Here is a 27,053-nt window from a genome sequence, read left to right on the forward strand (position 1 = left end):
TATCATGTAGATAACCATTTTGCTCCTATAATCTGATTAAAGAGGTCCGGGATCAGAGGGAGCAGATACAGATCCCGGACCGTGATCTGAGTAATGGTCGCAGAAATCTAGGCTTGGGCTTACTCCCCCATCTTTCTTCTTTGTAAAGAAAAACCCCACAGCAATGAGGGATGAGGATGGTCTGATATAACCCTTTGCCAAACTTTCCACAATATGGCCTGCCTCTCTGGAGCAGAGATGTTATATAGTCTGCTGTTTGAGACAGGGACAAGATTAACGGCGCAGTCATAATGACGATGGGGGAAGTTCTTGGCACCTCTTTTCTGAGAACACATCCCCAAAGTCAGACAGGTATGTAGGCACAGACTGGGGATCCACCCTTGCAAGCCGGGTACCCAAGCAGTGTCCTTGACAATACTCACTTCACTTTACCACCTCCCGAGTCTGCCAATCTACCACAGGGTTGTGCAGAGTGAGCCAAGGAAGTCCAAAAACCACAGGTGAGGGCAAACCCTCTAGCACATAACAGTCAATACCTTCGGAGTGCATGACCCCTACATGTAGATGTAACCCTCAGACGCCTTGAGTAAAATACCCCAGTGTCAAGGGTGCAGTCGATGGCCATTATGAGTATAGATCTGTACAGTGTATGTGGTTTGAGGTAATGGACCTGGATGAACCTAGAGATGATCAAGTTAAACCCCGCCCTACTGTCCAGAAATGTAGAAATAACCACCTTATTTTTGCCCAGATGGATTTCATCCAGAAGAATAAATTTGTCATGATCCTGAGGTGAAATTTGACCTGGAACCTCGGGGGATAACTCTGTGGCCTCGTTTTGGGCATGGGGAGGATTTTTATAGCCACTGTGGACCTCCATCCTCGTCAGTTATACTTTAGCCCTCGGCTTAGTTAAGTGACCCCTGTACGTTTGTGGTAGTGCTGTGTGCCTACTTCTGTGTTTGATCTCTGGCTTTTGACCCGGTCCATCCTTGTGTGTTTGCTTGCTGATTCGGTTCTGTTTGACTGTCTGGTGCCTTACCTATGCTTGTTCCCTGACTACTCTACTGTCTTTCCCTCCGGTGTTTGCATTGATATCCTGGCTTGTGGACACTTGGCTCTGTTTAGGACTTCCCTTATACTCTGTGCTCATTGGCGCATCTGTCCGTTCGGGTCGCCTGTCACTGTCAGCTCCGGCCCCCATGCGGCCACTCTCTCAGTGGCTGCTCCCTCCGGGAGATGCGTGGCTGTCTCCGCCTCTGTCTCCGCCCCGACAGTCATGTGCCGCAGGTCCTGCACGCTGATTGTCGCACCGGGATACGCTACTCCCCACATTCTGGGTAAGCCCCTGTATAACCACATACTCATCGGGACCCAGGCACTGTCTGGTATAACAGTCCTGAGGATCCTGACATATCTGACCTACACTTTTCTTTTTCCCAGTGCTGGGTGCCTGTATTTGGCGTGGCTTATGGATCCCATGCACGCATTATCTGAGCAGGTAAAACACCTGACTCAGATTTTCCAAAAACTAAATGTGGAACAGCGAGCCCTGGCCCAGTCACAGCAACAGATGACTGATACTGTGCATGGGGCTTTATCCTGTGGGTTACAGGGGGCTACTGCTGGAGATGTTGTTTTGGCGTCTCCAGAACCCCCGTTAAATTGCCCGACTGTTTTTCTGGGAGCAAAAAAGTATTTAAAGTATTTAAGGAGGGTTGTAAACTCTTCTTTTCATTAAGACCGCTTTCCTCTGGAGATGAAAGTCAGTGGGATGGGTTCGTTATGTGCTTATTAAGGGGGTCCCCGCAGGCTTGGGTGTTTTCCCTTCCTCCTACTGCCCCTGAGAGAGTGTCGCTGAATGCATTTTTTGAAGCCTTAGGGCACATATATGATGAGCCTGATCGAGTGCACTTGGCAGAGGATATGGTGATGAGTGTCTGTCAGGGGAAACACTCTGCCGAGTGGTCTTGCTCAGAATTCAGACATTGGGCCACTGAGGTGTCATGGGATGACGCTGCCCTCCGGTGTTTGTTCTGCCGAGGCTTGTCCGAATGTCTGAAGGATACCCTGGCACTCCACCCTCCAGCTGATTCCCTGGAGGAAGCCATGACCCAGGTGGTGGGCATGGACCGCAGGCTTCGGGCGAGAGGAGTTATGCAGATAGAAGCTACATTGTTCCCTAGTGGTGATGAGGCCACAACTTTTTCCGAGCCCATGGAGGTAGGGGCAATCACCTTGAAAGAAAAGGAGAGAAGGCGTCGTGGGGAGAAAAGGCTGTATTTCTATGTGGAGAACTGGGACACTGGAGGAGGGACTGTCATTCTTGCCCTCCACTACCCAAGGCAGCGGGAAACAACTAGGTCTGGGTGGTAATCGAGGAGGCCATCCAGACCCTCAGGTATACTTTTCCTCATTTGCAAAATTTTTGCTTCAAGTGGAACTTGTGGTGGACGGTTGTCCTTATTTTTCTTCAGCTTTTGTGGATTCCGGGTCGTCCATCAACTTGATCAGCCCCAACTTGGTTTCCCAATGCAAGATAGGGACAGATAGACTCCAATCCCCTATGAAAGTGGTGGCCATTGACTCCTCTCCCCTCACTAAAGGAGGGATTTGTTATGTCTCGAAGGTCTTCTCCTTCAAAGTGGGCTCTGATCATATGGAGAAAAGATAAGTTGTTTTGCCTTGGAGGATTTGCCTGCCGGGTTGGTGTTGGGATACTCTGGTTTCAATGCCACAACCCGATCATCAATTGGGTAATGGGGGAGATTGTTCAATGGGGACCTAAATGTGTTAACCATGGTTGTAAAGTTGAATTAACATCTGAACCTGTCAAATCTGTTTCTGTGTCGTCTGTCGGTCTGGATGTTATTCTGGAGTACATAAATGACTTTGAAGACGTGTTCTCCAAAAGCGAGGCTGAGGTCTTACCTCCACATAGACCCTTTGACTGTGCAATTGAATTGCTTCTGTCAGGCCGCGCTCACCAGGAGGCGGGGCTTTGGTCCCGACGTCACTCCCTCCGGTACGGCGGTCCCTCCGGGGCCTCCGTCGGGTGCGCACGCGCAGCTCTCGTCCCCGGGGCTCCTCCTCCATGTCACATTTGCGCTTGCGTGCTCCTGTCAGTGCTATTTCCGGGTCAGTCTCCTCTATGGCAATGGAGGACCTGACCCGGAAGCTGTAGTGGTCATGAGCTTTCTGGCTAGGATCTGACCCGGAACCTGTCATGGTCATGTGCTATATCAGGCTACCTTCCCCTATGGGAGGTGCCTGATTATTGTTGTGCTTCCTGGCTTGGTCTGCTTAGTCCCAGCCGGGCCGTGCTGTTATGATTGAGTCACCGTAGGAGGCAGACACAAAAATAGAAGCTACGTCCAGAAAACCAGAGAAGTTGGCAACTATCAGATTGCAGACCCCTGAACCTATCAACACAACTAGCAGTAGCCGTGGGGGGTTCCTACGATGCCCTAGACCCCTCGATCACAGCCGGAGAGCTAAATAGCCTAAAGACAGAAAAGGAAATCTAAACTGCCCCAGAGCAGACCCCAAAGTAAAAGGCAGACCCCAACATATAATGACGGTGAAGCAAGATGAAAAAACACTCACACAGATAGAAAGATAGGCTGAGCAAACGATGGGGCCCAAGCTAACTAAACAGAACAGGAAAGGAAGGTTGCTGTCTGCAATCTGCCAAAACCCTATCAAAGACATAAGCCAACAAGCTGATATGGAAAAAGACCCTGAAGCAGCTAGGCTTCAAAACTAAATCAGCACTCAGGTATTTTCAGAAGACAGAGCTAAAGGAATTCAGCTCACCACAGCAGGGAATGGCAGAAATCCAGAAAAACAAAGCAAAACAAAGTCAAAGCACAAATGCAAAAAGCCGAGCAGAAAACTTAGCTTTAGAAGAGCAGGAATTCAGACTGGTCTCCAAGGATCCCACAGAGAAATCACCCGCAGGGCAGAAGGGAGTCGGCAGCCTTATATCCAGTCAGTAACTCCACTCAGCCAGTCATCATCATCAGGCTCAGGTGTTTGATAATCAGGCTCACTACCTTTCTTTACCAGAAGAGGGAGTTCCTCGGGCCTCAGTAGTGAAGGGGAAAATGAACTCACAACACCGTGAGCTGTTCTCAGGTCCTCTGCTCTGTCTAGTATTCTATGGTGCTCCTAGCACTCGCTCTGAACTTTCACGTCGCTTCATGCTCAGTAGTGCCTCTTGGCACACTCTAGTATCCTGTCCCCTGTCCCTTGCTCTATCGGACCTCCTGGTACTCTCTGTCTCTGTGCTTGTAACACCTCCTGGCATGACTGCTGCTCCATCCAGTACTCTGTTGTGCTCCTGGCACGCGTCCTGCTTTGTATACCTCCGGACGTACTACTCGCTATACGCCATACGTGCTCACGGCTACCTGTCTCGCACTATCTGTAGTTTGCGCACTTCCGTGTACACTCTCTTTGTGTTCGTAGTACCCAGTTCCGATACACTCATCCATGTTTCCTGTGAGCCACCCCTCTTGGTACCGGCTGTCGCGGTTCTGACCTCTGCGGTCCTGCCCCTAACGATCCCTGTATAGGGGTCGGTCATCACCTGGCGTGCTCGGCCCAGGGGCTCCACGACACAGAGGGTCCACTCTTGGACGTTGTCTGCTCTGGAACGTCACAGTATAATCAGGCCATGGACCCCGCTGGTACTACGGCTTCCGTCCAAAAGGAGCTGGCGTTTCTCCGGGAAGACCAAACTAGAATTATGTTATTTCTTAAGTCCATGGAGTCTTGTTTATCTGCCTTACAGTCCTCTGAGCCTGGGAATGCTGCCCAGTTGTCCAGTCTCCAGCAGGAACTCGCGCAGCAACGCGACTCTCAGGCCCAGATCCTCAACTATATGTCGTCGGTAGATAATCGGCTCCTATCTATACAATCCGTTTCTGCCCAGGCCTTGGTTCCTCTCTCATTACCGCGCTTATGTAAGCTACCTCGGTATGGTGGTGACCCTGTGTTGTGTCGCGGGTTTTTGAATCAGTGTCGTTTGCATTTTGAGTTTTTGCTGCAGCATTACCCACCGATCGTGCTAAAATAGCATTTATAGTTTCTCACTTAGAGGGAAAGGCCCTTGCATGGGTTAATCCCCTTCGGGAGCAGGACGACCCACTCGTCTCTCAGCTTTCCGTCTTTTTGGACACCTTCCGTAAGGTATTCGACGAGCCGGGTCGCCTCGCTTCCACCACTGAGTCACTCTTTAATCTCCGTCAAGGTACTCTAACAGTTGGACAATACGCAATACGTTTTCGCACCTTGCCCTCCGAACTTGGTTGGAATAATGATGCCCTCATAGGTGCCTTTTGGTGTGGTCTGTCCAGCCGGATCAAAGACGAACTGGCGGGCCGAGATACTCCTACCATTTTAGAGGACCTCATCTCTCTTGCGACACGCATTGATTTGCGCTACCAGGAGCGCACCCGCGAGTCAGTCAGAGAGAGAGGGGCCTCCCGCCTCTTCTCCTCCACGCGCAGTTCTTCCCATCTGTTAACCAAGTTATCTGCAGTAGATCCGGGACCTGAGCCTATGCAGGTGGGTCGTCTCCAGATAGCTCTACGGCGTCGTGTGAAGAGGCAGGCACAAGGGCTCTGTTTCTATTGTGGGGATGCCTCCCACTTCCTACGCTCATGTCCCAAGAGGCCGGGGAAGTTTCTCCACCTGGGACTGGTAAGTGAGCTCTCCTCTGGTGTATGTGATTCCTCTTTACCCCTTACCGTACCTGTGTCCCTGAATTTTGGTTCCGAGAGTTGCACTGTGAAGGCTATCGTGGACTCTGGTGCAGTGGTTAACTTTATTAGTCTCGAGGCAGTTAAGAAGTTTCGGATCCCTGTCAGATCCCTGGAGTCTCCTAGTTCGGTAGTTCTGGTCGACGGTAAGCCCTTGCAGGACACCGTTAACCAGGTCACGGAGGAAGTAGAGTTGCAGATTGGCACATGTCATCAGGAGCAAATCTCCTTCCATGTTTTGCCAACTTCGGCTCATACCCTTCTTCTTGGTCTTCCTTGGTTACGAACTCACAGGCCGACCCTGGACTGGCAATCCGGGGACATACTCCGTTGGAGACCGTCCTGTCAAAAGAGTTGCCTGCTGTTCGTTCATCCGAAGAACCCTGCTTGCTCGTCTTTGGCGGTTTCAGGTCCGCCCTCCGTTAACCGGTCTGTGATGTGTGACATTGTCGAGAAGAAGGCTGAGAGTCAGATTCCACATCTGTCAAGCAACCGGACTGTGACGTGTGACTTTGACGAGAAGGAGGCTGAGAGTCAGTCTCCACATCTGTCAAATAACCGGTCTGTGACGTGTGACATTGTCGAGAAGGGGGCTGAGAGTCAGTCTCCACATCTGTCAAATAACCGGTCCAAGGTAACTACCGTGGCTTCCGTCAAGTTGACATCCCAGCGCCCGGGGTAGACCTTCGTGTTTAAAGGTAACCGTAAAGGTGTGTTATCCTGGGGACATTCTTCTCCGGTTTTCGGCCATGTTGGTTTCAAGAAGACGCTCTCCTGTTTATCCCACCACTACTGGTGGCCGTCTATTGCTCAGGATGTCAAAGACTTTGTGGCTGCTTGTCCATCTTGTGCCAAGAAGGAAGTTCCCAAACAACCATCCTCCGACAGCTCACCTCTTAAGGCTGAATTAACTTCCAGTAACGCACCACCGCTACGGTCTCCAAGTGTGTCAGCGTGCCTCTGCCGGTTCGTCCTGTCTTGGGCGCACCTGCCTCCGACTCTCTGTCCGTGGAGTTCTCCAGGGTATGGCAGGAGACCAAATTTTCTCGTTGTGAGACTCTGGATCTGATTAGTCCTCATGCAGTCAGGAAGTGTCTGGATCCCGCTCCTAGTGTCAAGGTGCTATTTTCCAGTTCTAGAGAACGGGGGCATAAAGGAGGGGGTACTGTCATGCTGCGCTCACCAGGAGGCGGGGCTTCAGTCCCGACGTCACTCCCTCCGGTACGGCGGTCCCTCCGGGGCCTCCATCGGGTGCGCACGCGCAGCTCTCGTCCCCGGGGCTCCTCCTCCATGTCACGGTTGCGATTGCGCGCTCCTGTCAGTGCTGTCTCCGGGTCAGTCTCCTCTATGGTAATGGAGGACCTGACCTGGAAGCTGTAGTAGTCATGTGCTTTCTGGCTAGGATTTGACCCGGAACCTGTCATGGTCATGTGCTATATCAGGCTACCTTCCCATATGGGAGGTGCCTGATTATTGTTGTGCTTCCTAGCTGGGTCTGCTTAGTCCCAGCTGGGCCGTGCACTGTTCTCAGGTCCTCTGCTCTGTCTGGTATTCTATGGTGCTCCTAGCACTCGCTCTGAACTTTCACGTTGCTTCATGCTCAGTAGTGCCTCTTGGCACACTCTAGTATCCTGTCCCCTGTCCCACCTCCTGGTACTCTCTGTCTCTGTGCTCTGTAACAACTCCTGGCACGACTGCTGCTCCATCCAGTACTCTGTCGTGCTCCTGGCACGTGTCCTGCTTTGTATACCTCCGGACGTACTACTCGCTATACGCCATACGTGCTCACGGCTACCTGTCTCGCACTATCTGTAGTTTGTGCACTTCCATGTACACTCTCTTTGTGTTCCTGGTACCCAGTTCTTATACACTCATCCGTGTTTCCTGTGAGCCGCCCCTCTTGGTACCGGCTGTCGCGGTTCTGACCTCTGCGGTCCTGCCCCTAACGATCCCTGTATAGTGGTCGGTCATCACCTGGCATGCTCGGCCCAGTGGCTCCAGATCCGCGACCCAGAGGGTCCACTCTAGGACGTTGTCTGCTCTTGAACATCACAGCTTCCAGGGGCTAAGTTACCGAAAGCCTGGCTGCTTAATTTGTCTGCTCCCGAACGCTTAGCCATGAAGGAGTATATTGCTGAAAGTCTCCGTAAGGGGCATACACAAACTTCCGTCTCTCCTGTGGCAGTGGGATTCTTTTTTGTTAAGAAAAAAGATGGCGGTATGCATCCTTGCCTCGACTTTCAGGAACTAAACTAAATCACGTTGAGAAACACCTATCCTCTTCCCCTCATCCCAGATTTATGCAATCAATTGTCCAGGATCAAATGGTTCTCCAAGTTAGACCTCCGGGGAGCTCCGGCGTTCCTCACATCGGGGGACTCTTTGAAAACCTGGTCATGCCGTTTGGACTTACAAGTGCTCCCGCTATTTTCCAAAATTTCATCAATGTGGTATTTGCTAACCTTATTGGATGTTTTGTCATTGTGTATTTGGATGATATTTTGGTGTTATCCCTGGACAGGCAGACTCATTTGCATTTATGGACTGTTCCCCAAAGACTTTGAGATAATCAGTTATTAGTTGGAGAAGTGTTCGTCTTTTGTGCTCGAGCTGTTCTTTTTGGGTCTGATTGTGTCCTGTGAGGGCTTCTGCATTGATCCCAGGAAGGTGCAAGTGATAACTGATTGGGTACAACCCCAAGATCTTAAGGGGCTTCAGCGCTTCCTGGGATTTGCCAATTATTACCCCAAATTTACTTAAAAGGGTTTTTGCAAGTAGTGAAATCCCTTACTGATCTCATTCCCAAGGGGGCAGATGTGAAGGAGTTGTCGGAGACCGTCAAGGAGTCCTTTCAGGCGTTAAAGAATGTTTTATGTCCGCTCCGGTTTTGGTTCAGCCAGATTCATTCAAACCCTTTATTGTGGAGGTAGATGCTTCTGAGGTGGGGGTGGGAGCAGTTTTGTCTCAGGGACCTGTCCCATTGACCAATCTCAAGCCCTGTGATTGAGCAAAATTATGACATAGGCAATAGAGAAATTCTTGCAGTCAAGTTGGCATTCGAAGAATGGAGGCATTTTTTGGAAGGGACAGCTCACCCTATTACTGTGGTCAGGGATCACAAAAATGTGTCATATGTATCGAGTCAGCGAAAAGATTGACTCCTAGGCAAGCTCGTTGGTCACTTTTTTTCCCGATTTCAGTTTAGTATCACTTTCCGTCTTGGTTCTAAGAACATCAAGGTTGATGCCTTGTCCCGTAGCTTTGAGCCTGTGTCTCCCCCCGATCCGCCATTCTCCATTCTTTCTCCCGGGATGGTGGTAGCGGAGATCTCCTCTGAGTTGGAACGAGAGATTGTGGGGTCCCAGTCTTTAGCTCCTGCCTCCAAGCCAGGAAATAAACTGTTTGTTCCCGTCCAATTTCAGGGTAAACCTCTGCTGTGTATCCCTCCACTGCCGGGAAAGAGGTCCCGTAACCCAAACCTACCCCTAATTCTCATGCAGCATTGCTGTAAAGTGAGAGTCTGAACTCAGGTGACCTCAGTGATGCACTGCAGGAACCATTGTCTCCTGTCAGTGTGTCACTGGAGGCCCTGTAGAGAGGTCACATCTCCTGATGTGACATCTCTATAGGGGAGAATGTTGTGGGACACTCATTATTAAATGGACTACTTTGCAACAGGGAGCATTTGTTTGTTTTGTTTTTTTTCAGGAGGTCGAGGGTGCCAGATTACAGATGCGCCATTTCTGGGGCGGCTGGGGGCAGATGTTTGTAGCCGGGCGTGGGGGGCAATAACCATGGTCCATTCATAGGCTACGAATATCTGCCCCCGGTCATCTGCTTTCCCTCTCTGGCGCAGAAAAATTGTGTGGGAGCCCATGCCATTTTTTCACCTTTTTTTTCCTAAATTACACATATTGTTCATTAATAAACAACGGCCTTCCTATTATATACATGTATGTATCTATCTATAGATCTATCTATCTATCTATAGATCAATCTATATCTATCTATCTATAGATCAATCTATCTCTCTATAGATCAATCTATCTATCTATATATAGCTCTGTCTATCTATCTTTCTATCTATAGATCTATCTATCTATCTGTGTGTAATGGAGTATGCAAAATAAGAGGTTGGACAAAGAAATGACATCACAATTTTTTTTTGTTAAATAACATATCTTTATCTAGCTTACAAAAACGCAGACAAATCCTTAGGAAAAAACGCCTGATAATCAGCACAAAAAAATCTTCAAATACGCATCAAAAACGCACTGATTTTTACCTGCGTTTTCTGGCAAGAAATGCAGATTCTGTGCAGAAAATTCTGCAGACAAATCTTCAATGTGTGCACATACCCTGAGTATAAGGGACGAATAAATAAGTCCCTGATTGGTGAGGGGCTTCGTTAGGTGTGGTCCTCTGTATGCAGGGTTAGACTGAAGACAAAAAACTGACTGGCAATCCATTAGGAATTGCCAGTTAGTTTTCAATTTTTTGTCTTTTTTATGTAAATACTTATGTCCCCCCCAAAAAATTGAGAAAAGTATTCAAGGAGTGATACCTTTAGAGGCTAAAGAGAAATTATATTTGCAAGCAAGCTTTCAGGGCTCAAAAGGCCCCTTCATCAGGCTTGATTACAAGTGAATTACTGAGAAGAGACAGCAACATTTAAATAGGAATTACAACAGGACATTAGGTGATGCTAGCTAGAGACAGGCCAAGGAAATCAAATTAAGGCTTTTGTTATACATGTAGATGAGGTGGAAGTGTTCTATTAGAGATCTGAAGACTTTGTTGTGGAGGTGTGAACTGTTTCCATGTAATGAGTCATGAATCCAGGTGTCAAATTCAGTCCTATTGTTAGAGATTGAAACATATTTAGAAATTTGAACTTCCAAATTTTTCTTTCTCTGTCGCTATTAAAATGACCTTTCAATATTAGGACTTTTAGATCTGCCAAGCTGTGTCCAGGTCTAGAGAACTGTATTCCTACAGGTGTGTCCAGCTCATTTTTTATCGTATGTCTATGCAGATTCATCCTTGTTTGTAGTTTTTGTTTAGTTTCCCCGATGTATGTCCCTGCATTGCACCTTGTACATTGTATCATGTAAACGACATTGGAGGAAGTACATGAAAAATAGTCCATGATCGTATAGTCCTGATTTGTGTTGGGTATGGGGACTATATCTGTTGGTGATATGTGGTTGCAGGTCTTGCATTTCTTACTGTTACAGGGGACTGTACCCGTCTCTGATGGTGATGCGAGGGCACTTCTGACAAGGATATTCCTTAGGTTGGGAGGCTGTAGGAGAGCAGTGGTGGTTCTGGGAATATTGCTTTCAGTCTGTGGTCTCTGTGGAATATGGGTTGGAGGTCAGTGCGAATTTTCCTTAAAATGTTCATGTGAGGGTTGTACGTGACCACAAGCGGCAACCTGTTGTTATCCTCTTTCTGTTTGTAATCTAGGAGGCTGCTTCTTGGGATCCTTGTAGCTCTGTGGATCTGTTAATCAATTACAAGTGGATAATATCCTTGGTGTAGGAATGTTTTCCTAAGTGATAGTAGTTGTAGTTTTCTATCCTCGTCTGAACAGATCCGAATGTACCTTAGAGCTTGACTGTAGATTATTGATTTTTTTGTGTGTCTCGGATGAAAGCTGTTCCATCTCAGGTATGCCGGACGTCCTGTGGGTTTATGGTAAATGGTCGTTTGTACGGTATTGTCTTTGATGTATATGGTTGTGTCTAGAAAATGGATTTGGGATTTTGAAAAGTTGAGGGTGAGCTTGATGGTTGGGTGGAACTTGTTGAAGTTTTTGTGGAAGGTAATCAGTTTCTCCTTTGAGTCTTTGCAGATTATTAGATGGTCATCAATGTAGCAGAACTATGTCTTTTTTATGTTAGTTAACTGACCGAGCACTCCTCCCTCCACCAAGTGGAGATTTTAATTACAGCAGCTCCCTACTTACCCATAAATGCAGGCATTGCTGACAGAGGTGTCCACATTCACCCAGGAATTCATACATCTGCCTTAGAGAGGTATTCACACAGGTCAGGGACAACATCAGACTGAGACCACCTTGATGGTGGTTGATGGGCAGATAATATTTTGCCAAATTTTATGCTAAGCGTCTCATATTTTTTCCTAATACTCTAAAGACATATTGCTATTCAAATTTCACATATTCCACATTGACATGATTTAGCATGATAGAGTGCAACCTTTTTTTTTATATAGCAGGGATGTACTGGCCTGGCGGGGTATCGGGGAAATCCCCGGTGGGCCCTTGGCTTGGGGCAGAAGGAGAAGGAAAAAAGTGTACATTTTTTAGGGGTGCGGGCCCTTTAAAAGTGCAGGTAGAGTATGTGCAGGGGCGCGCGCACGCAGTTTTCATTACCTGAATGGCCGCGGCGCATGTCCTGATTAATGAAGAGTTTGAGCCCGTTGTCACTGACGTCAGTGTCATGCGTCGCATGTGACGGGCACACACATTCACTGCCGGCCCCTGCTATGTTGGTGGCCATGTTACTATGAGCACGCCGAACCTGCAAAGGAGGAGGAAGATGCCGCCCGACGCTGGGAGCGCAGGAAGGTAAGCGGAATCTTTTTTCTCTCTCTCACTCTCTCTGTGTTCATGAAGCTAGGACAAGGGGCCAGGATAGATACACAAGGGGGACAAGATGTATACACATGGGGGACCAGGATGTATACACATGGGGGGACCAGGATAGATACACATGGGAGGGGCAAGGTTGGTATATTTCGGGGCCCAGGATGGATACACATGGGGGGCCCTGGATGGATATACATGGGGGCCAGGATCGATACACATGGAGGGTCAGGATGGATACACATGGGGGCATGATGGATAATGGGGGGACAGGATTGATACCCAAGGGGCTGCAGGATGGATATACATAGGGGGCCAGGATGGATACACATGGGGGGCAGGATGGATACACATGGGGGGGTCCAGGATGGATACCTATGGGGGCCAGGATGGATAATGGGGGGACAGGATTGATACCCAAGGGGCTGTAGGATGGATACACATAGGGGGCCAGGATGGATACACATAGGGGGCAGGATGGATACACATGAGGAACCAGGATGGATATAAGGGGGTCCACGATGGATATAAGGGGAGCCAAGATGTATATATATGGTAGAGCCAGGATGGTTTTACGGTGGGGGGCAGGACAAGGGACCTGGATGCATATATATGGGGGGACAGCATGCATATATATATGGCGGGCCAGGATGCATATATGGGGAATCCAGGGCAAGGCACCCGGATGGATATATGGGGAGACAGGAAGGATTGATTGGGTGGGGAAGATCAGGACAAGGGACCAGGATGCATATATCTGGGGGGTCAGGATGCATATATGGGGGAACCAGGATGCATATATGTGGGCCCAGAATGGATATATGTGGGGAGGGCAGGATATATATATATTGAGGAGCCAGGTTGCATATATTGGGGGCCAGAATGGATATATGTGGGATGGCAGGGCAAGAGACCAGGAAGCATATATATGGGGGGAGGCAGGATGCATATATATAGGGAGGTTAGGATATATGGGGGAGCCAGGAAATGGGACCATGATGGATATATGGTGGTCCCGGGGAGATATATGGGGAGGCAGGGCAAGGGACATATGAGGGCCAGTATGTATAGCTGGGGGGGCAGGATGGATATCTGGGGGTATACTATAAAATAAAGGGGGACTGGCTGGGCGAGGTTATTAAATAAAGTGGACCAGGATGAGGGACTTAATTACTGTTTGGGGGCCAGAATGAGATACATGCTATATTATTTTATGGTAACAAGTGGGGAATATAATTTCTTTAGGGTTCAATTAGGGACATTATTACTACTGTAAAATAATTTACTTTTTAAAAAACTGTTTTCCATCGAGTGAACAAAAGGGAGGTCCTGTTATTGTGCAGGGCAGCACTACGTTGCTTTTTTTCTTCATCTGACATAGTGTAGAAGTCAGGGGAAAAGTGAGGAAAGTGCAGTTGAAGCGAGCAGCTATTGATGACTGTGTGTTATGTTTTGCAGAGACGAGTCCTGGTTGGAAGAAGTGATGGCAGTCTGTGCTTGTTGACGAAGAAAACCAAAGATGATGGACTTCAAATACAGACATCACTGCTGAGTCAGTGTATTACATGTACACGCACACTATGCACTATATACTATTTACAGAGTTCCCTGTGTATAATGTCACCAGTGATCACTGTATTACCTGTACACTATTTACAGAACTTCTGTGCATAATGTCACTGGTGATCCCTGTATTATCTGTACACTGATACTATATACAGATTTCCTGTGCATAACGTCATTAGTGATCACTGTATTATCTGTCCACTAACACTATATACAGAGCTCAAGTGTATAATGTCACCACTGATGACTGTATTATCTGTACACTGACACAATATACAGAGCTCCGGTGTATAATATCACTGGAGATCACTGTATTACCTGTACACTGCACTATATAGAGCTCCTGTGTATAATGTCACTAGTGATCACTATATTACCTGTACACTGACACTAAGATAGCATCTTAGTTATCAAGGCTGAAAAAAGACATTTGCCCATCCAGTTCAGCCAATAATCTGTCAGAATAAATCCCCAGATCTGCATCTTTCTAAAGAACCTAATAACTGTAATATACAATGTTGTTACACTCCAGGAAGACATCCAGGCCTCTCTTGAACCCTTCGACTGAGTCATCAGGCAAGGAATTCCAGATTCTCATGGCCCTAAAAGTAAAAAATCCTCTTCTATGTTTCTGGAAAAACCTTCTCTCCTTCAGACACAGAGAATGCGCCCTTGTGACCGTCACATTACTTGGTATAAACAGATCCTCGGAGAGATATTTGTATTGTCTCCCACCTGCGACTCCATTTTAAAATGGGGAAACGTGTCCTATCAACGATAAAACTTCCTCATTCTTCTGATCGGTGCAGTTTTTAATGGTCGGACCTAAGCGATCACCTATCCTGTGGAGCCCATGGATCGGTGATAACTTGTTTTGACCAAAGATCCCATTAATGTAAACTACCAAAATTATACAGACAAGGACGGACACGGGAACAGGTATGGGATGAAAAATATGGGCCTGGGTATGCAGTCCCCAGGAAGGCAGAAACAAGACACTAAGACCACAGAAATGGGCCTGGGTATGCAGCCCCCAGGAAGAAAACACAAAAATTGAGCTTGGTTTGAGTTGATACACATGGAGTACATAAATGCTTGTTTACATTGGCCATAAAACACAAAACCTACAAAAAACTATCCCGAACAGAGTTACCTTGTCGTGGTGGGATAGCTTTCATTCTATTTTTGATCAAAAACAGTATTACTAAAAACTCTGTATTCTTTAGATGCACTTTTACTTATTTAGTTACAGCAGGGTTTTTGCTCATTTTGTCTTTTGTAGCCCCCAGGAAGGCAGAAACAGGACAGGATCTGGCAACTCAGTAGCAAAGTACAGACAGACAGAGTCTATGGGTGGAGATGCCTTAAGTACACAAAACCTTTTGGCAATAGGCTGGGGCCAAATTAGGGGTGTGCACACTGTCTCTATAAGATTCAGGAAGTGCTGGCGTTGCCTTCCTAAGCATACAGCCAAGAAGTATGCAGTAAGCAAGGACATGAGATTCACAGCATGAAGCAGGCAGAGGACAGAACTCACAGCATGGTCCGGAGAGGTGAGTAAAATGGGAGATGGGAAGCCATGCAGTGATGCCGGCCAGGATCTTTACAATCTGGAATCCATCTTTCTCAAAATATTAGTCACCCCCCTCCCATATGGTAGACCTAGAAGATTAAAAATGTTCTTACTCCAGTAACCTTGAAGTGTGATTACCACTAAAAGAACTAAACTGAGGGTGGAACCCATATGCCCTGAAAAATTGAACTTACCGGTTGATTCCTGACAATTATTTACAGCAAATTCGGCTAACGGTAAATAAGTAACCTAAGCCTCCTGATTCTCAGACATAAAACATCCGAGATATGTTTCTAAATTTTGGTTAACCAATTTAGTTTTCCCATTAGACTGTGGGTGAAAAGCAGAAGAAAAAGACAAATGGATTCCCGGACGAGTTGAAAATGCCCTCCAAAATTTGAAATCAAACTGCACTCTTCAATCTGTAGGAATCCCATGCAGTCTAATTATTACCTGACGCAAATTTGCACCAAGGATTTGGCATTAGGTAAAGCTGGTAAAGCAATAAAGCAATTACTGAAGCTATCCACCACCACCAGAATTACAGTGTTCCCTGCAGACATGGGTAGGTCTGTGATAAAATCGACCGACAAATGAGTCCAAGGTCTGCTGGGAATCTCTAATGGAGCCCCCGATGAACGAGCATGCGAGGTCTTACAATGTGCACAGACACTGCAGGCGGCAACGTACTCCAGGACATCCTGATGAGCACCGGGCCACCAAAAATGCTTAGTAAGCAAATCCGCGGTGGCCTTATTCCCAGGATGTCCAGCCAACACAGCATCATGATGTTCACTGAGCACTCTAAGCCAAAGATTGACAGGCACAAACAATTTACCAAATGGACAGGCAGCCAACTACCTCTCTTTCCAAATCAGAGTTTATAGAAACCATCACCACCCCTTTTTGAAGAATTGGTACCGGTTCTCACTTATCTCCTACCCCAGGAAAGCAACGGGATAAGGCATCCGCCTTGTCGTTTTTGTTCCCCGGCCTATAAGTAACAAAAAAGTTAAACCTGGTAAAGAACAATGTGACTCTCGCTTGTCATGGTTTAGGACGCTTCGCCGATTCCAGTATACTAGATTTTTATGATCTGTAATAACCATCACTGGGTGAACCACCCCCTCCAAAACATGACGCCACTCCTCAAAAGTCAGTTTGATAGCTAAGAGTTCTCTATTATCAATATCATAATTTCTCTTAGCCGGTGACAGTTTCTTTGAAAAGTAAGCACGTGGTTGCCATTTACCAGGAGATAATACAGCCCCCATGTCCATCTCAGATGCATCAACCTCCACAATGAAAGGCTGAGAGTCATCTGGCTGAATAAGAATTGATGAGACATAGAAAAAACACACAGTATGACAAACGTGCATGAATACTCTGTTGTAAAATATATGTAACAATATGCAGCAAATGCTGGTAAAAGATGATAACAAAAACAGGGTATTTAGTTGATACGCTTTTTGCAAAAAAATGTATACGAAGCCACTCCACCACGTCACGGTATACCCTTCTCGGAGCAGTCCTATCTAATGTATATAAACCTGATCATGTGAACAATACCTTATGTTTTGAATAAAGAATTGATGCAGAAGCAAAACATCTTTTTAACATGTCAAATGCCTCCCTGGCAGGACAGGGACATCTGGAGAAGTCCGTCTCCATTTTGGTCATATCTGTAAAAGGCTTGGCTACTACCGAAAAGTTTTTTATGAATTTATGGTAGTAGTTGGTGAAACCTAAAAATCTCTCTAACACCTTCAAATCCTCTGGACGATCCCAATTCAATATCGCTCGGACTTTCACTGTATCCATGCGAAAACCGGTGGAAGACAACGCATATCCTAGGAAAGGGATCTCCTCAACCAAGAACATTCACTTCTCGGGTTAGACATACAATTTATTGTCTCGGAGTATATGTAAGACCTGCCTGACATGAACCTGGTGTGACTCAAGGTCAGGTGAATAAATTAGAATGTCATCCAGATACATCACAATGAATCTGCCTACTAGGTGACTAAAGATGTCATTAATAAAGTGCTGAAAGACGGCGGGTGCATTTGTCAGTCCAAAAGGCATCACCAAATTCTCATTGTGTCCCTCAGGTGTATTGAATGCAGTCTTCCACTCATCCCCCTCTTTAATGCGGATAAGGTTATACGCCCCCTGAGGTCCATATTAGAGAACCATTTTGCCCTTACAATTTGAATAAAGAGGTCTGGAATGAGAGGGAGCATATAAGGATCACAGACAGTGATAGCATTGAGTTCCTGGAAATCTAGGCAAGGACGTAACCCCCATCTTTTTTCTTAACAAAAACTAACCCCGCAGCAATGCGAGATGAAGATGGTCTTATATGACCCTTAGCCAAGTTCTCTGTGATGTAGTCCTTCATGGCCTGCCACTCTGGACCTGAGATGTTATAGAGCCTGCTCTTGGGCAGCTTGGCACCAGGAACAAAATTTATGGTACAAACATAAGGGCGATGGGGAGGGAGTTATTGGCATCCCTGCTCAGAAAACACATCCCCAAAGTCAGACAGGTAATAAGGCGTGGACTGGGTATCCACCAGAGACAACCGTGTACCTAAGAAGTGTCCTTGACAGTATGTACTCCACTTAGTGACCTCCTGTGTCTGCCAATCTATTACAGGATTGTGCAGAGCGAGCCAAGGAAGTCCCAGTACCGCAGGTGAGGGCAGACCATCTAGCAAATAGCAATTTAACACCTCAGTGTGCATGGCCCCCACCTGAAGCTGCAAGTCCCCGACCACCTGCGTAAAGTGCTCCTGTCTTTGGGGGGTGGAGTCTATGGCAATAATGGGTATAGGTCTGGACAGTGTATGTGTCATAAGGCCTTGGTCCCAGGCAAACCTAGCATTAACCAAATTGAACCCCGCCCCCACTGTCCAGAAAGGCAGAAACGTCCACCTTAATTCCAACCACATGTATTATAGCTGGTAATAAAAACTGTGTCCTACTCACCAAGGTGATAAGTACACCCGGGTTGCCTATCTCCTCGCAACCCGGTCCCCCTAGTTTTCCAGTGGTTGTTTATATAGAGATCAGGAATGTGCCCACAAAATGGCCATTTTTACCACAAAGGAACACATCTGCCCATACACCAGACTAAAGACAATTTGCCTGAATGTGTCACCGCACCCACCTGCATGGGTTCCTCAGCAGGTTCAGTACAGACCACCCTTGACGCCGGACCTCGCGCACTCAAAGGTATCTCCCTATGTCTCTGGCAAAGACGGCGTTCAACCCGGATCGCCAGAGACATGACTACCTCAAGGGAGTCAGGAGTCTCATATAGAGCTAAGGCATATTTAACCCGAACTGTGAGACCCTCACAAAACTGGCTAAAGAGTGTGGGGTCATTCCACCTCTGGAACTCGGAGCAATATTCCTCCGCTAAGCGATCTCCTTGCTGAAGTTAGTGTAAACTTAGCTAAGGAGATGCGATCAGGGTCATCATACACAAGGCCCAGTGCCTGAAAAAATCCCTCTACCATCTGGAGTGACTGTGAGTCAGATGGAAGAGAAAAAGTCCATGCTTGTGATCCCCCTGGAAGAGTGATCTAACTATCCCCACACGTTGCATTCCGCATAATCAACATAACGTAAAGTCCATTTCGTTACATCCATGAAAACATCATGACCACCACTCTGTTCATGTAGCAGATAAACCTCTATGCCGTATATTACAACCCCCTTGTTTGAGGTTACCTTCCAGGAGCTACGCTCCACACACTGACTTCTTGTCAGTCGTGGCTTCCAGAGAAGCTTCCTTACTAGGATCACTGTTCCGTGATTTGCTCTGCAACGTCCCACCCTACAGTCAAGACCTTTAAAAGAACGGTAGCTTCCCCAACACAGTAGCCGTCCCAGGCTCTGCAGGTACATGGTCTCACCACGTGCTATTCAGGAAGTCTGTCCACTACTAGAACCTTCCAACACAGACCATGTGACCACACCACAGTCTCATTATATCGCACATAATCACACCCACAAGTGAGGTACCTATCACATGGGCTGATCACGTGATCGTGACATCACTGCAGGTCCTCAGCCTTAGGGAAAATTCAGGTCAAATATTATCCTGCTGGGAGAAATATGTCTTCCGTCCAGCACTACCCCATTTCACTGCACCACATACCTCCCCCTTTGTTCTACCCTATCAGGGTGAACACGTCATAAACCAGGGGCCAAGAGACCGGGCACCCATGTCATCTTGCCCTACTAGTCGAGAAGGCCTTATCACTCGGTTTTTGAACGTCAGTCCCCGAAATATAGTCCATCACTGTAACTAAATTCCTGTCTGTGAACAAGGCACTGTTGTACTTTGTCGCCTCACGTTTCGTAGCCATAACTTTGTAAGGCCTTTCCCGCCCCCAGCGGTCAGTATGCCGGTACAATTCCCTTGCACCCTAACTACTGTCTGGCTTTTTTGCTTCAGCCCGCTCTCTTTTTACCGTGGACATAATACTACTCAGACAACACAGCGTGAGGGTAAAGCAGTGTAGCAATACTTATTGAACCACATAACAGGCAAATTACGTACTGAACAGACCCAACAAAATACCCAAAGTGGTGTAAAATTATAGAGTCTCACACTTCCGCTGAGTCGCCAGGATAAGAGCAGCTGTGACTTCAGAGCTTCCAGGCCTGACTACCCCACCTGTGGAATGCAGAGGAGTAAGTAAAAGCAAGCTTAGGAAGCTGACAGTCTATTGCAGTCAGGTGACCAGAGGGTCATATCCTGACTTCTCCGAATATCCCCATGGAACCAGGTGACTGGTGGGTGCCAATACTGGCTTTCCCAAACGTATCCATGGGGTTCTGGTGACCGGTGGGTCCCAAATCCTGACTACCCCAAACATATCCATGGTTCAGTATTGGTCAATGGAGCAGATCTGTATTCTTTCAGCCAGGGTCGTGGCTCCGTTAGGCTACTTTCACACATCAGGTTTTCGGCGTCAGGCGCGATCCGGCGTCGTGCCGGAACGCCGGATCCGGCAAATGCTTCGTAAAACCGGATGTGACGGATCCGGTTTTCTGCCGGATCCGTCTTTTTCTTGACAGACAAAACCGGATCCGTCTCATCCGGTTCATCCATTTTTCTATCTGTTTTTCGACGGATTACGCCGGATCCGGTTTTTAAAATTGACCCTTGTGGCCTTCCGAACGGGATTGGCTACTGGAAAACTATATATAGCATGTTCCTACAGCCCTTCTTTGACAGGTTGTAGAGGAGAAAGTGCAGGTTGGAGAGAAGAGCAAGTTACTGGCGAAGATGGATGTTGTCATTGGAAATATTTTGAAGAATTTGGCGGATTTTATAGCGGAGGCGAATCGTTTGAGGGTGATTGTTCTGGAGAAGGAGAGAGCGAGACAGCAGCGCATCAGGCATCGTAGACGACGTTTGTGGATCCACCCCATCACAGCCAAGAGAATGACGCGTGGGGTCTATTCTACACTCTGCAGGGACCTTCGACGAAACCCGGATAAATTTTTTGGATATGTTAGGATGAAAATGGAGAATTTTGATTACTTGGTGGAGCGCATTGCACACCTCATAAGAAAAGCGGACACCTATTGCCGCTTCTCTGTTTCACCCGCAGAGCGTCTGATGGTGACTTTAAGGTAAGCCACATTTATTGGATATGCTCGCATCAGAGCACACTTTCACTGCAATCTTGTTGGTGGTAGTTTGTATCTCCAAGTGTTATAGGTCAGTTTTGGTATGTAATGCTGTGATTTAAAACTAATTTATTGTTTTTTAATTCCCCACAGATTTCTTGCAACTGGAGAATCCCTTTCGTCACTGCATTTCCAGTACAGACTCGGGATTTCCACCATATCTGGAATTGTGAAGTACACATGCCGTGCACTGTGGGACTCCTTAGCTGAAGAGTTTTTACCAGAGCCCACAACAGAGAGGTGGATTGAAATTGCTGACAAGTTTCAACAGATATGTCAGTTTCCAACCTGCTTGGGCGCTGTGGACGGGAAACATATCCGCATTGTAAAGCCAGCTGGATCGGGATCGGAATATTTCAATTACAAGAAATATTTTTCCATTGTCCTCATGGCCATCGCTGACGCGGAATACAAATTTATTGCGGTTGATATTGGGGCCTATGGCCGCTCCAATGACTCTCAAGTTTTCAAACTGTCTGCCATGGGGCGTAAACTGTATGGAAACACCTTCCAGTTCCCACCACCTAGACGGCTGCCGCAAACATCTGGTCCACCTATGCCATTTGTCTGTGTAGGGGATGAAGCCTTCCAGCTGTCAGAACACCTTTTGAAACCGTACTCTAGCAGAGGATTGACAAGACCAAAACGCATTTTTAATTACCGCCTCACAAGAGCAAGAAGAATGGTTGAATGTACCTTTGGTATTCTGACAGCCAAATGGCGGCTCTTATTGACTGCGATCAACCTCAAGACAGAAACTGTGGACGAGGTGATCAAAGCGTGCGTGGTACTCCACAATTTTGTTATCTGCAAGGAACCCATTTCCATTGAGGACACCTCTGAAGAAACCACCTTGCAAGATTACCATGACATTACCACTAGAAGTTCTGTGACGGTTTCAGTAATGAGGGACAATTTTGCACTATACTTTATGTCACCTCAAGGCAGAGTACACTGGCAGGATGACAGAGTGTGAAAGATTTGTGCCCTAACCAAACTTGTGTACCTTCTGTACCAACAGTATATACCTTTGCCAACCAAAGTTGGCTATCTTGTCATGGTCTCTATTTTTAGCTTTAGGCCACAGGTGTGTACCTGGTTGTGTTTTATGCAAAGTATTTCACCTTTTAACAAAAGTTGTGTACATTGTTAGGAAATCACCAACAATAAACACAACTTTTTAGGTGAAATACTTTGCTTCAAACACAACCAGGAACACAACTGTGGCAAAAAGCTAAAATTTACCCACAGTTATATACCAAGTTTTGAATACCATTTCACCTTTTAAATACCCTGTATTTAACCTTTTTCGCCGCAGAAAGAAATGACAGACAACCAGTGTAAAATAATTTAACTTTTATTGAAAAATGTTTTTTTTAGTAAACTTTTTTAAAATTTTAATAAACTTGTTTGAAACTATAAAACTGAAACCATAAAACTGGTCATTTTTATTTAAATACACACATTATAAATCTGTGTAGTGTGTGGTGGAAATACTGCTGGAGGGGCTGCGGGACACTTCGACACTGGGAGTGTGGAGAGAGGACTGGGATCGTGGTGGGGAAGGAACAGTTAGAGGTGAAGGTGTGGAAAAAACTACAGAATGGGTGGACATGTGGGAAGCAGAAGAGGTGGTGGGTGGTGGAGTGGAGGGTTGGGCAGGGACTGTAGGAGCAGATGATGTTGATGGCAAGTTGTATGGGGAAGGAGTTTGGTACGGGGCAGGTTGCTGGAAGTGGGGAGATGTCTGGTACGGGGCAGGTTGCTGGAAGTGGGGAGATGTCTGGTACGGGGCAGGTTGCTGGAAGTGGGGAGATGTCTGGTACGGGGCAGGTTGCTGGAAGTGGGGAGATGTCTGGTACGGGGCAGGTTGCTGGAAGTGGGGAGATGTCTGGTACTGGGGAGGTTGCTGGTACTGGGGAGTTTGCAGGTACTGGGGAGGTTGCTGGTACTGGGGAGGTTGCTGGTACTGGGGAGGTTGCTGGTGCTGGGGAGGTTGCTGGTGCTGGGGAGGTTGCTGGTGCTGGGGAGGTTGCTGGTGCTGGGGAGGTGGATGGTGCTGGGGAGGTGGATGGTATGTAATAGGAGGGGGAGGATGGAAAGTGGCTGGAGGGGGTGTAGATGTAATAGGAGGGGGAGGATGGAAAGTGGCTGGAGGGGGTGTAGATGTAATAGGAGGGGGAGGATGGAAAGTGGCTGGAGGGGGTGCAGGTGGAGGAACTACTGTGGTGGGAGGAGGAGGTTGGGAGGTAACTTGCTGGAGAGCAGCGTGGCATGAATGCATTACATGCATCTGCTGGGCAGGAGAGAGCGTTTCCATGCGCTCCACAACAGACCTGAAAAAGGTGTGGTTTGGCGAAGATCTTGCTTCTGAATGCATGGTTTGCAGAAGTGTCTTCACCTCCAGAATGCTGGAGTTGATCTGCTGATAGCCTACGGAGATTTGCTCTGACAAGACTTTTAGACAGTTCTGGAAAGATGCATTCAGATGCAAGAACTCTGGCGCATAAGTCTTTTCCTGACCCCTCTGCCGCTGCCGCCCAGTACCCGCAGGTGTACTAGAGGTGGCAGGGGCAGAAGGGTGGGGTAAAGGGAAAGCGATCTCCTCACCAGCAGCTTCATGTAATGTAGGCGGCCACGATGCTCCTGTGCTGGTGGATGGGACAGATGGGTCGAATGTGTGGGAAGGCTGGGAAGGTGCAGATGTACCGGGGCGGTCGAAGTGTCCCTCAGTGCCGGTCTCCTCAGGGATCGCCTCAGAAGGGTCCAATCGTGCAGGCTCCCAAGTGATGCTCACCGTGCTGTGGAATAAAGAGAAAAAAAAACAATTAAAATACTGACATGGTATGGCCCTGGCTGAAAAAAAAAATTTACATCTAACATTTTTTTTCACATGTGGTGTGTAATATTTACCTTCTAGTGACCATTGTTTCCCAGAGGAACGACAGGGCTTCTGCGTACTTGTACTTGCTCCTGCGTCCTCCAGATCCACTCGGGGCCCGCATCTCTTTATTGAACTCCTTCTTGAAACGATCCCTCACAGACCGCCACCGATTCACAATTCTGTTCCCTGAAACGAGAAAGGACAAAGTGGTTAGTATACAACATCAGTGTTTCCCAAACTCCAGTCCTCATGGTCCCCAGGGGTCATGTTTTCAGGATTTCCATAGTAAATAGAAATCCTGAACACATGATCCGTGGGGACCACGAGGACTGGAGTTCGGGAAACACTGGTTTACATCAAGCAACTGGTACTGTATATACTTACGCTCTTTAATCTGGGCCCGAACATCGAGGTCCTCCCAGCGGCCCACAAGGAGCGAACAGATTTCCTCCCAGAGTCGGCGGGTAACGATAAGGTCAGCGTGGCGGCGGTCAGCCATATTCCAGAGCGGCTCCCTTTCTCTGACGAGATCGATGAGGTGGTCCACATCGAGTCCTCCATCCTCACCGTCAGAGTCGGGAGCACGCTGTGAAGGCTGTTAAAGAAAAAGACAAAAATAACATAATTAGCCTCCACAAAAGAAATGAAATAAAAAGTGCAAAAAAACAAAGCAAAAATATTTATACTTACACGCTGGTGACCGCCGCGTTGCTGTAGCCGACGACCCTGGGAGGCACTGCGAGGACCTCTTGGCCGAGCACCAGATTGGGAAGACTAGAGAAGAAAACAAAAAATGTTATGTCTTTGGATGTAGGCATTTGTTTGCTGTGTGTGGTCTGCAGAACATTGTTTTCTATGTGTTGTGTGTAGTGTGATGTTGTGTTTCTGCGTTTGATGCAAAAAACTTACCAATTGTGAGCCCACTCCAGGTGTCTGTCCACCCCTTCCTTCTTCTTCTGGGAGCTCCTCTTCATCTTGTGAATCCTGTTTTGAAATAAAAGGCAATGAATAGACATATATTACAGAGATGATGGATTTTGGAAATAAAAACTTACCGTCAAACGCTGACGATGCGAGGGAGGGCTCCTAGAAGATGATGTGCTGTCTTCCTGGTGGCCACACTCCATGCCTGTGGGTGGTGTTCCAGCTGCTGCCATTGCTGCTGCTGCATCTATTGGGCGGCTGTTGAATAAAGAGAAACAAAGGGCCAATGAATATCTTGATATTCAATAGCCCTAGTTTGGAGGAATGGGGGATTTGATAATTACCGTCTCTCATCTGCTGCTGGCCTCCCCTCCTCAGCATGTTCCATTTGCTGCTCCATTTGGGGTGGTGGTGGTGCTGATGGTGCTGCAGTGGTCTCCTGCCTTCTCCTGCTGCGCTTGGTTGCTTTCTTGGGTGGCATGTTGGGTGTGGCTGTGGGTCCCACTGTCTTGCTTTTATATATGTCTTGTGGGCAGAGCTACTGAGCATGCTCAGACCAAAAAAACCGGATCAGGCGCATTGCGGCGCTCATAGGCTTTCATTGTGTGAAAAAGCCGGACGCGCCGGATCCGGCGTGTCCGGCTTTTTCGCCGGAGACAAAAAACGTTACAGTAGCCGTTTTTTCCAGACGCCGGATCGCGACACATTGCCGGATCCGGCGAAAACCTGATGAAACGCATGGCCATCCGGCGCGATCCGGCGCAAATGCAAGTCAATGGGGGGGAAACCGGATCCGGCATTGCATTTTGCCGGATCCGGTTTCTGTCAAAAGCGCCGGATCGCGCCTGACGGCGAAAACCTGATGTGTGAAAGAGGCCTAAGGTGGCATCCTGTAAAATGTCAAATATCTTTTCCTCGTGATGGAGCCACGATCTGGCAGCAATCCTGTAGAATGTTCCTGGCTGTGGTTTTGTAAAGAGTCTTAGGTTCTTTGGATCTCTGGATATCTTGACTCTCTGAATGTCTTGGATGTCTGAATGTATATGGTTAGAGGCATATTCCACTTACATATCTCACAACTGTTATCATTCTAGCCAGCATCCAGAGAACAAGAGGAAGATGTGATGAGGTTAACTCACATTCTTGGATTACTTCATTAATTTGCATAGTTTTTATTCCTCTGTTTTGCAAGTCAACAAGCCACAGGACCCACACAATGGTCATTCAACAGATTAATTAAAAATCCTGTGTTCCTACAATTTATTGTCTAAAGATAGCAGACAATAAGTTGTAGGAGATGATATAAGAGGCAAACATCAGCTATTTAAAATGATCAAAAATCAACGTTTAAGACTAATATGACAACAGTGTATGGTTCTTGACCAACTGAAGAACAAACGCATAAATGAAAACTCAATATATAGATAACAGTCTATTCCTCCTGGCTTACAGGAAATAGACGTGTGGATAATATAGAATGCTGTGTCGTCACACCAGATTTATATTTTTTTCATATTTGGCTGCTGTCACACACAGACGCTTTTTATTGCAAAACTATATCACCATTTTTTTACAGCTATAATTTTTCCATAGTTTTGCTGACAGAGTCATGTGAGGGCTTGTTTTTTGCAGGTATAATTTTTGGACACATGACATTATTTGATCACTTTTTATTCCAATTTTTGGGAGGCAGAATGAACAAAAAACAGTAATTCATATATTATTTTTTATGCCTTTCCGCATGTTGTAAAATTGATAAGGCAGTTTTATTCTTCGGGTCAGTACTATTACACCAATACCTCATTTATATTTTTCATGTTTCAGTGCTTTTACACAATAAAAACTATTTTATAAAAAAAAAAAATCGCTTTATTATGAGCGCTATAACTTTTTTATTTTTCTGCTGACGGACCTGTATGGCGGCTTGTTTTTTGCAGGACAAGATGACGTTTTCATCTGTACAATTTTGATGTAGATTGGGTTTTTTTTATCGTGTTGTTTTCCACTTTTTGTTCAG

At 46.9% G+C, this 27,053-nt stretch overlaps 3 protein-coding genes across 3 annotated transcripts in view; all 3 read right to left on the bottom strand.

Moving 5' to 3' along the window:
• The window catches only part of LOC141094343 (oocyte zinc finger protein XlCOF8.4-like), an 83,412-nt gene extending 63,945 nt beyond the window's left edge, over positions 1-19,467 (bottom strand). Inside the window, exon 1 of the mRNA XM_073580182.1 lies at positions 19,440-19,467. The gene's annotated coding sequence lies outside the window, so the exon portion shown is untranslated. The remainder of the gene's footprint in view (positions 1-19,439) is intronic.
• LOC141094243 (uncharacterized) overlaps positions 1-27,053 on the bottom strand; it is a 1,213,871-nt gene that overhangs the window by 265,546 nt on the left and 921,272 nt on the right. The window lies entirely within an intron of this gene.
• Positions 22,525-26,239, bottom strand: LOC141094337 (uncharacterized). Its single transcript, XM_073580174.1, has 3 exons — positions 25,022-26,239; positions 24,497-24,886; positions 22,525-24,298 (listed from the first exon to the last, which is right to left on the bottom strand). The coding sequence occupies exon 3, from the start codon at positions 23,606-23,608 to the stop codon at positions 22,694-22,696; it is 915 nt and encodes a 304-aa protein (XP_073436275.1). The 5' UTR covers positions 23,609-24,298; positions 24,497-24,886; positions 25,022-26,239; the 3' UTR covers positions 22,525-22,693.

This window comes from Dendrobates tinctorius, unplaced genomic scaffold, assembly GCF_039654945.1.
Source record: "Dendrobates tinctorius isolate UK_male_01 unplaced genomic scaffold, ASM3965494v1 ptg000063l, whole genome shotgun sequence".
In the NCBI taxonomy this organism is placed as follows: Eukaryota; Metazoa; Chordata; class Amphibia; order Anura; family Dendrobatidae; genus Dendrobates; species Dendrobates tinctorius.

Excerpts from the sequence above, each read along its gene's own strand:
- LOC141094337 (XM_073580174.1), bottom strand. The coding sequence starts at position 23,608 with ATGCATTCAGAAGCAAGATCTTCGCCAAACCACACCTTTTTCAGGTCT.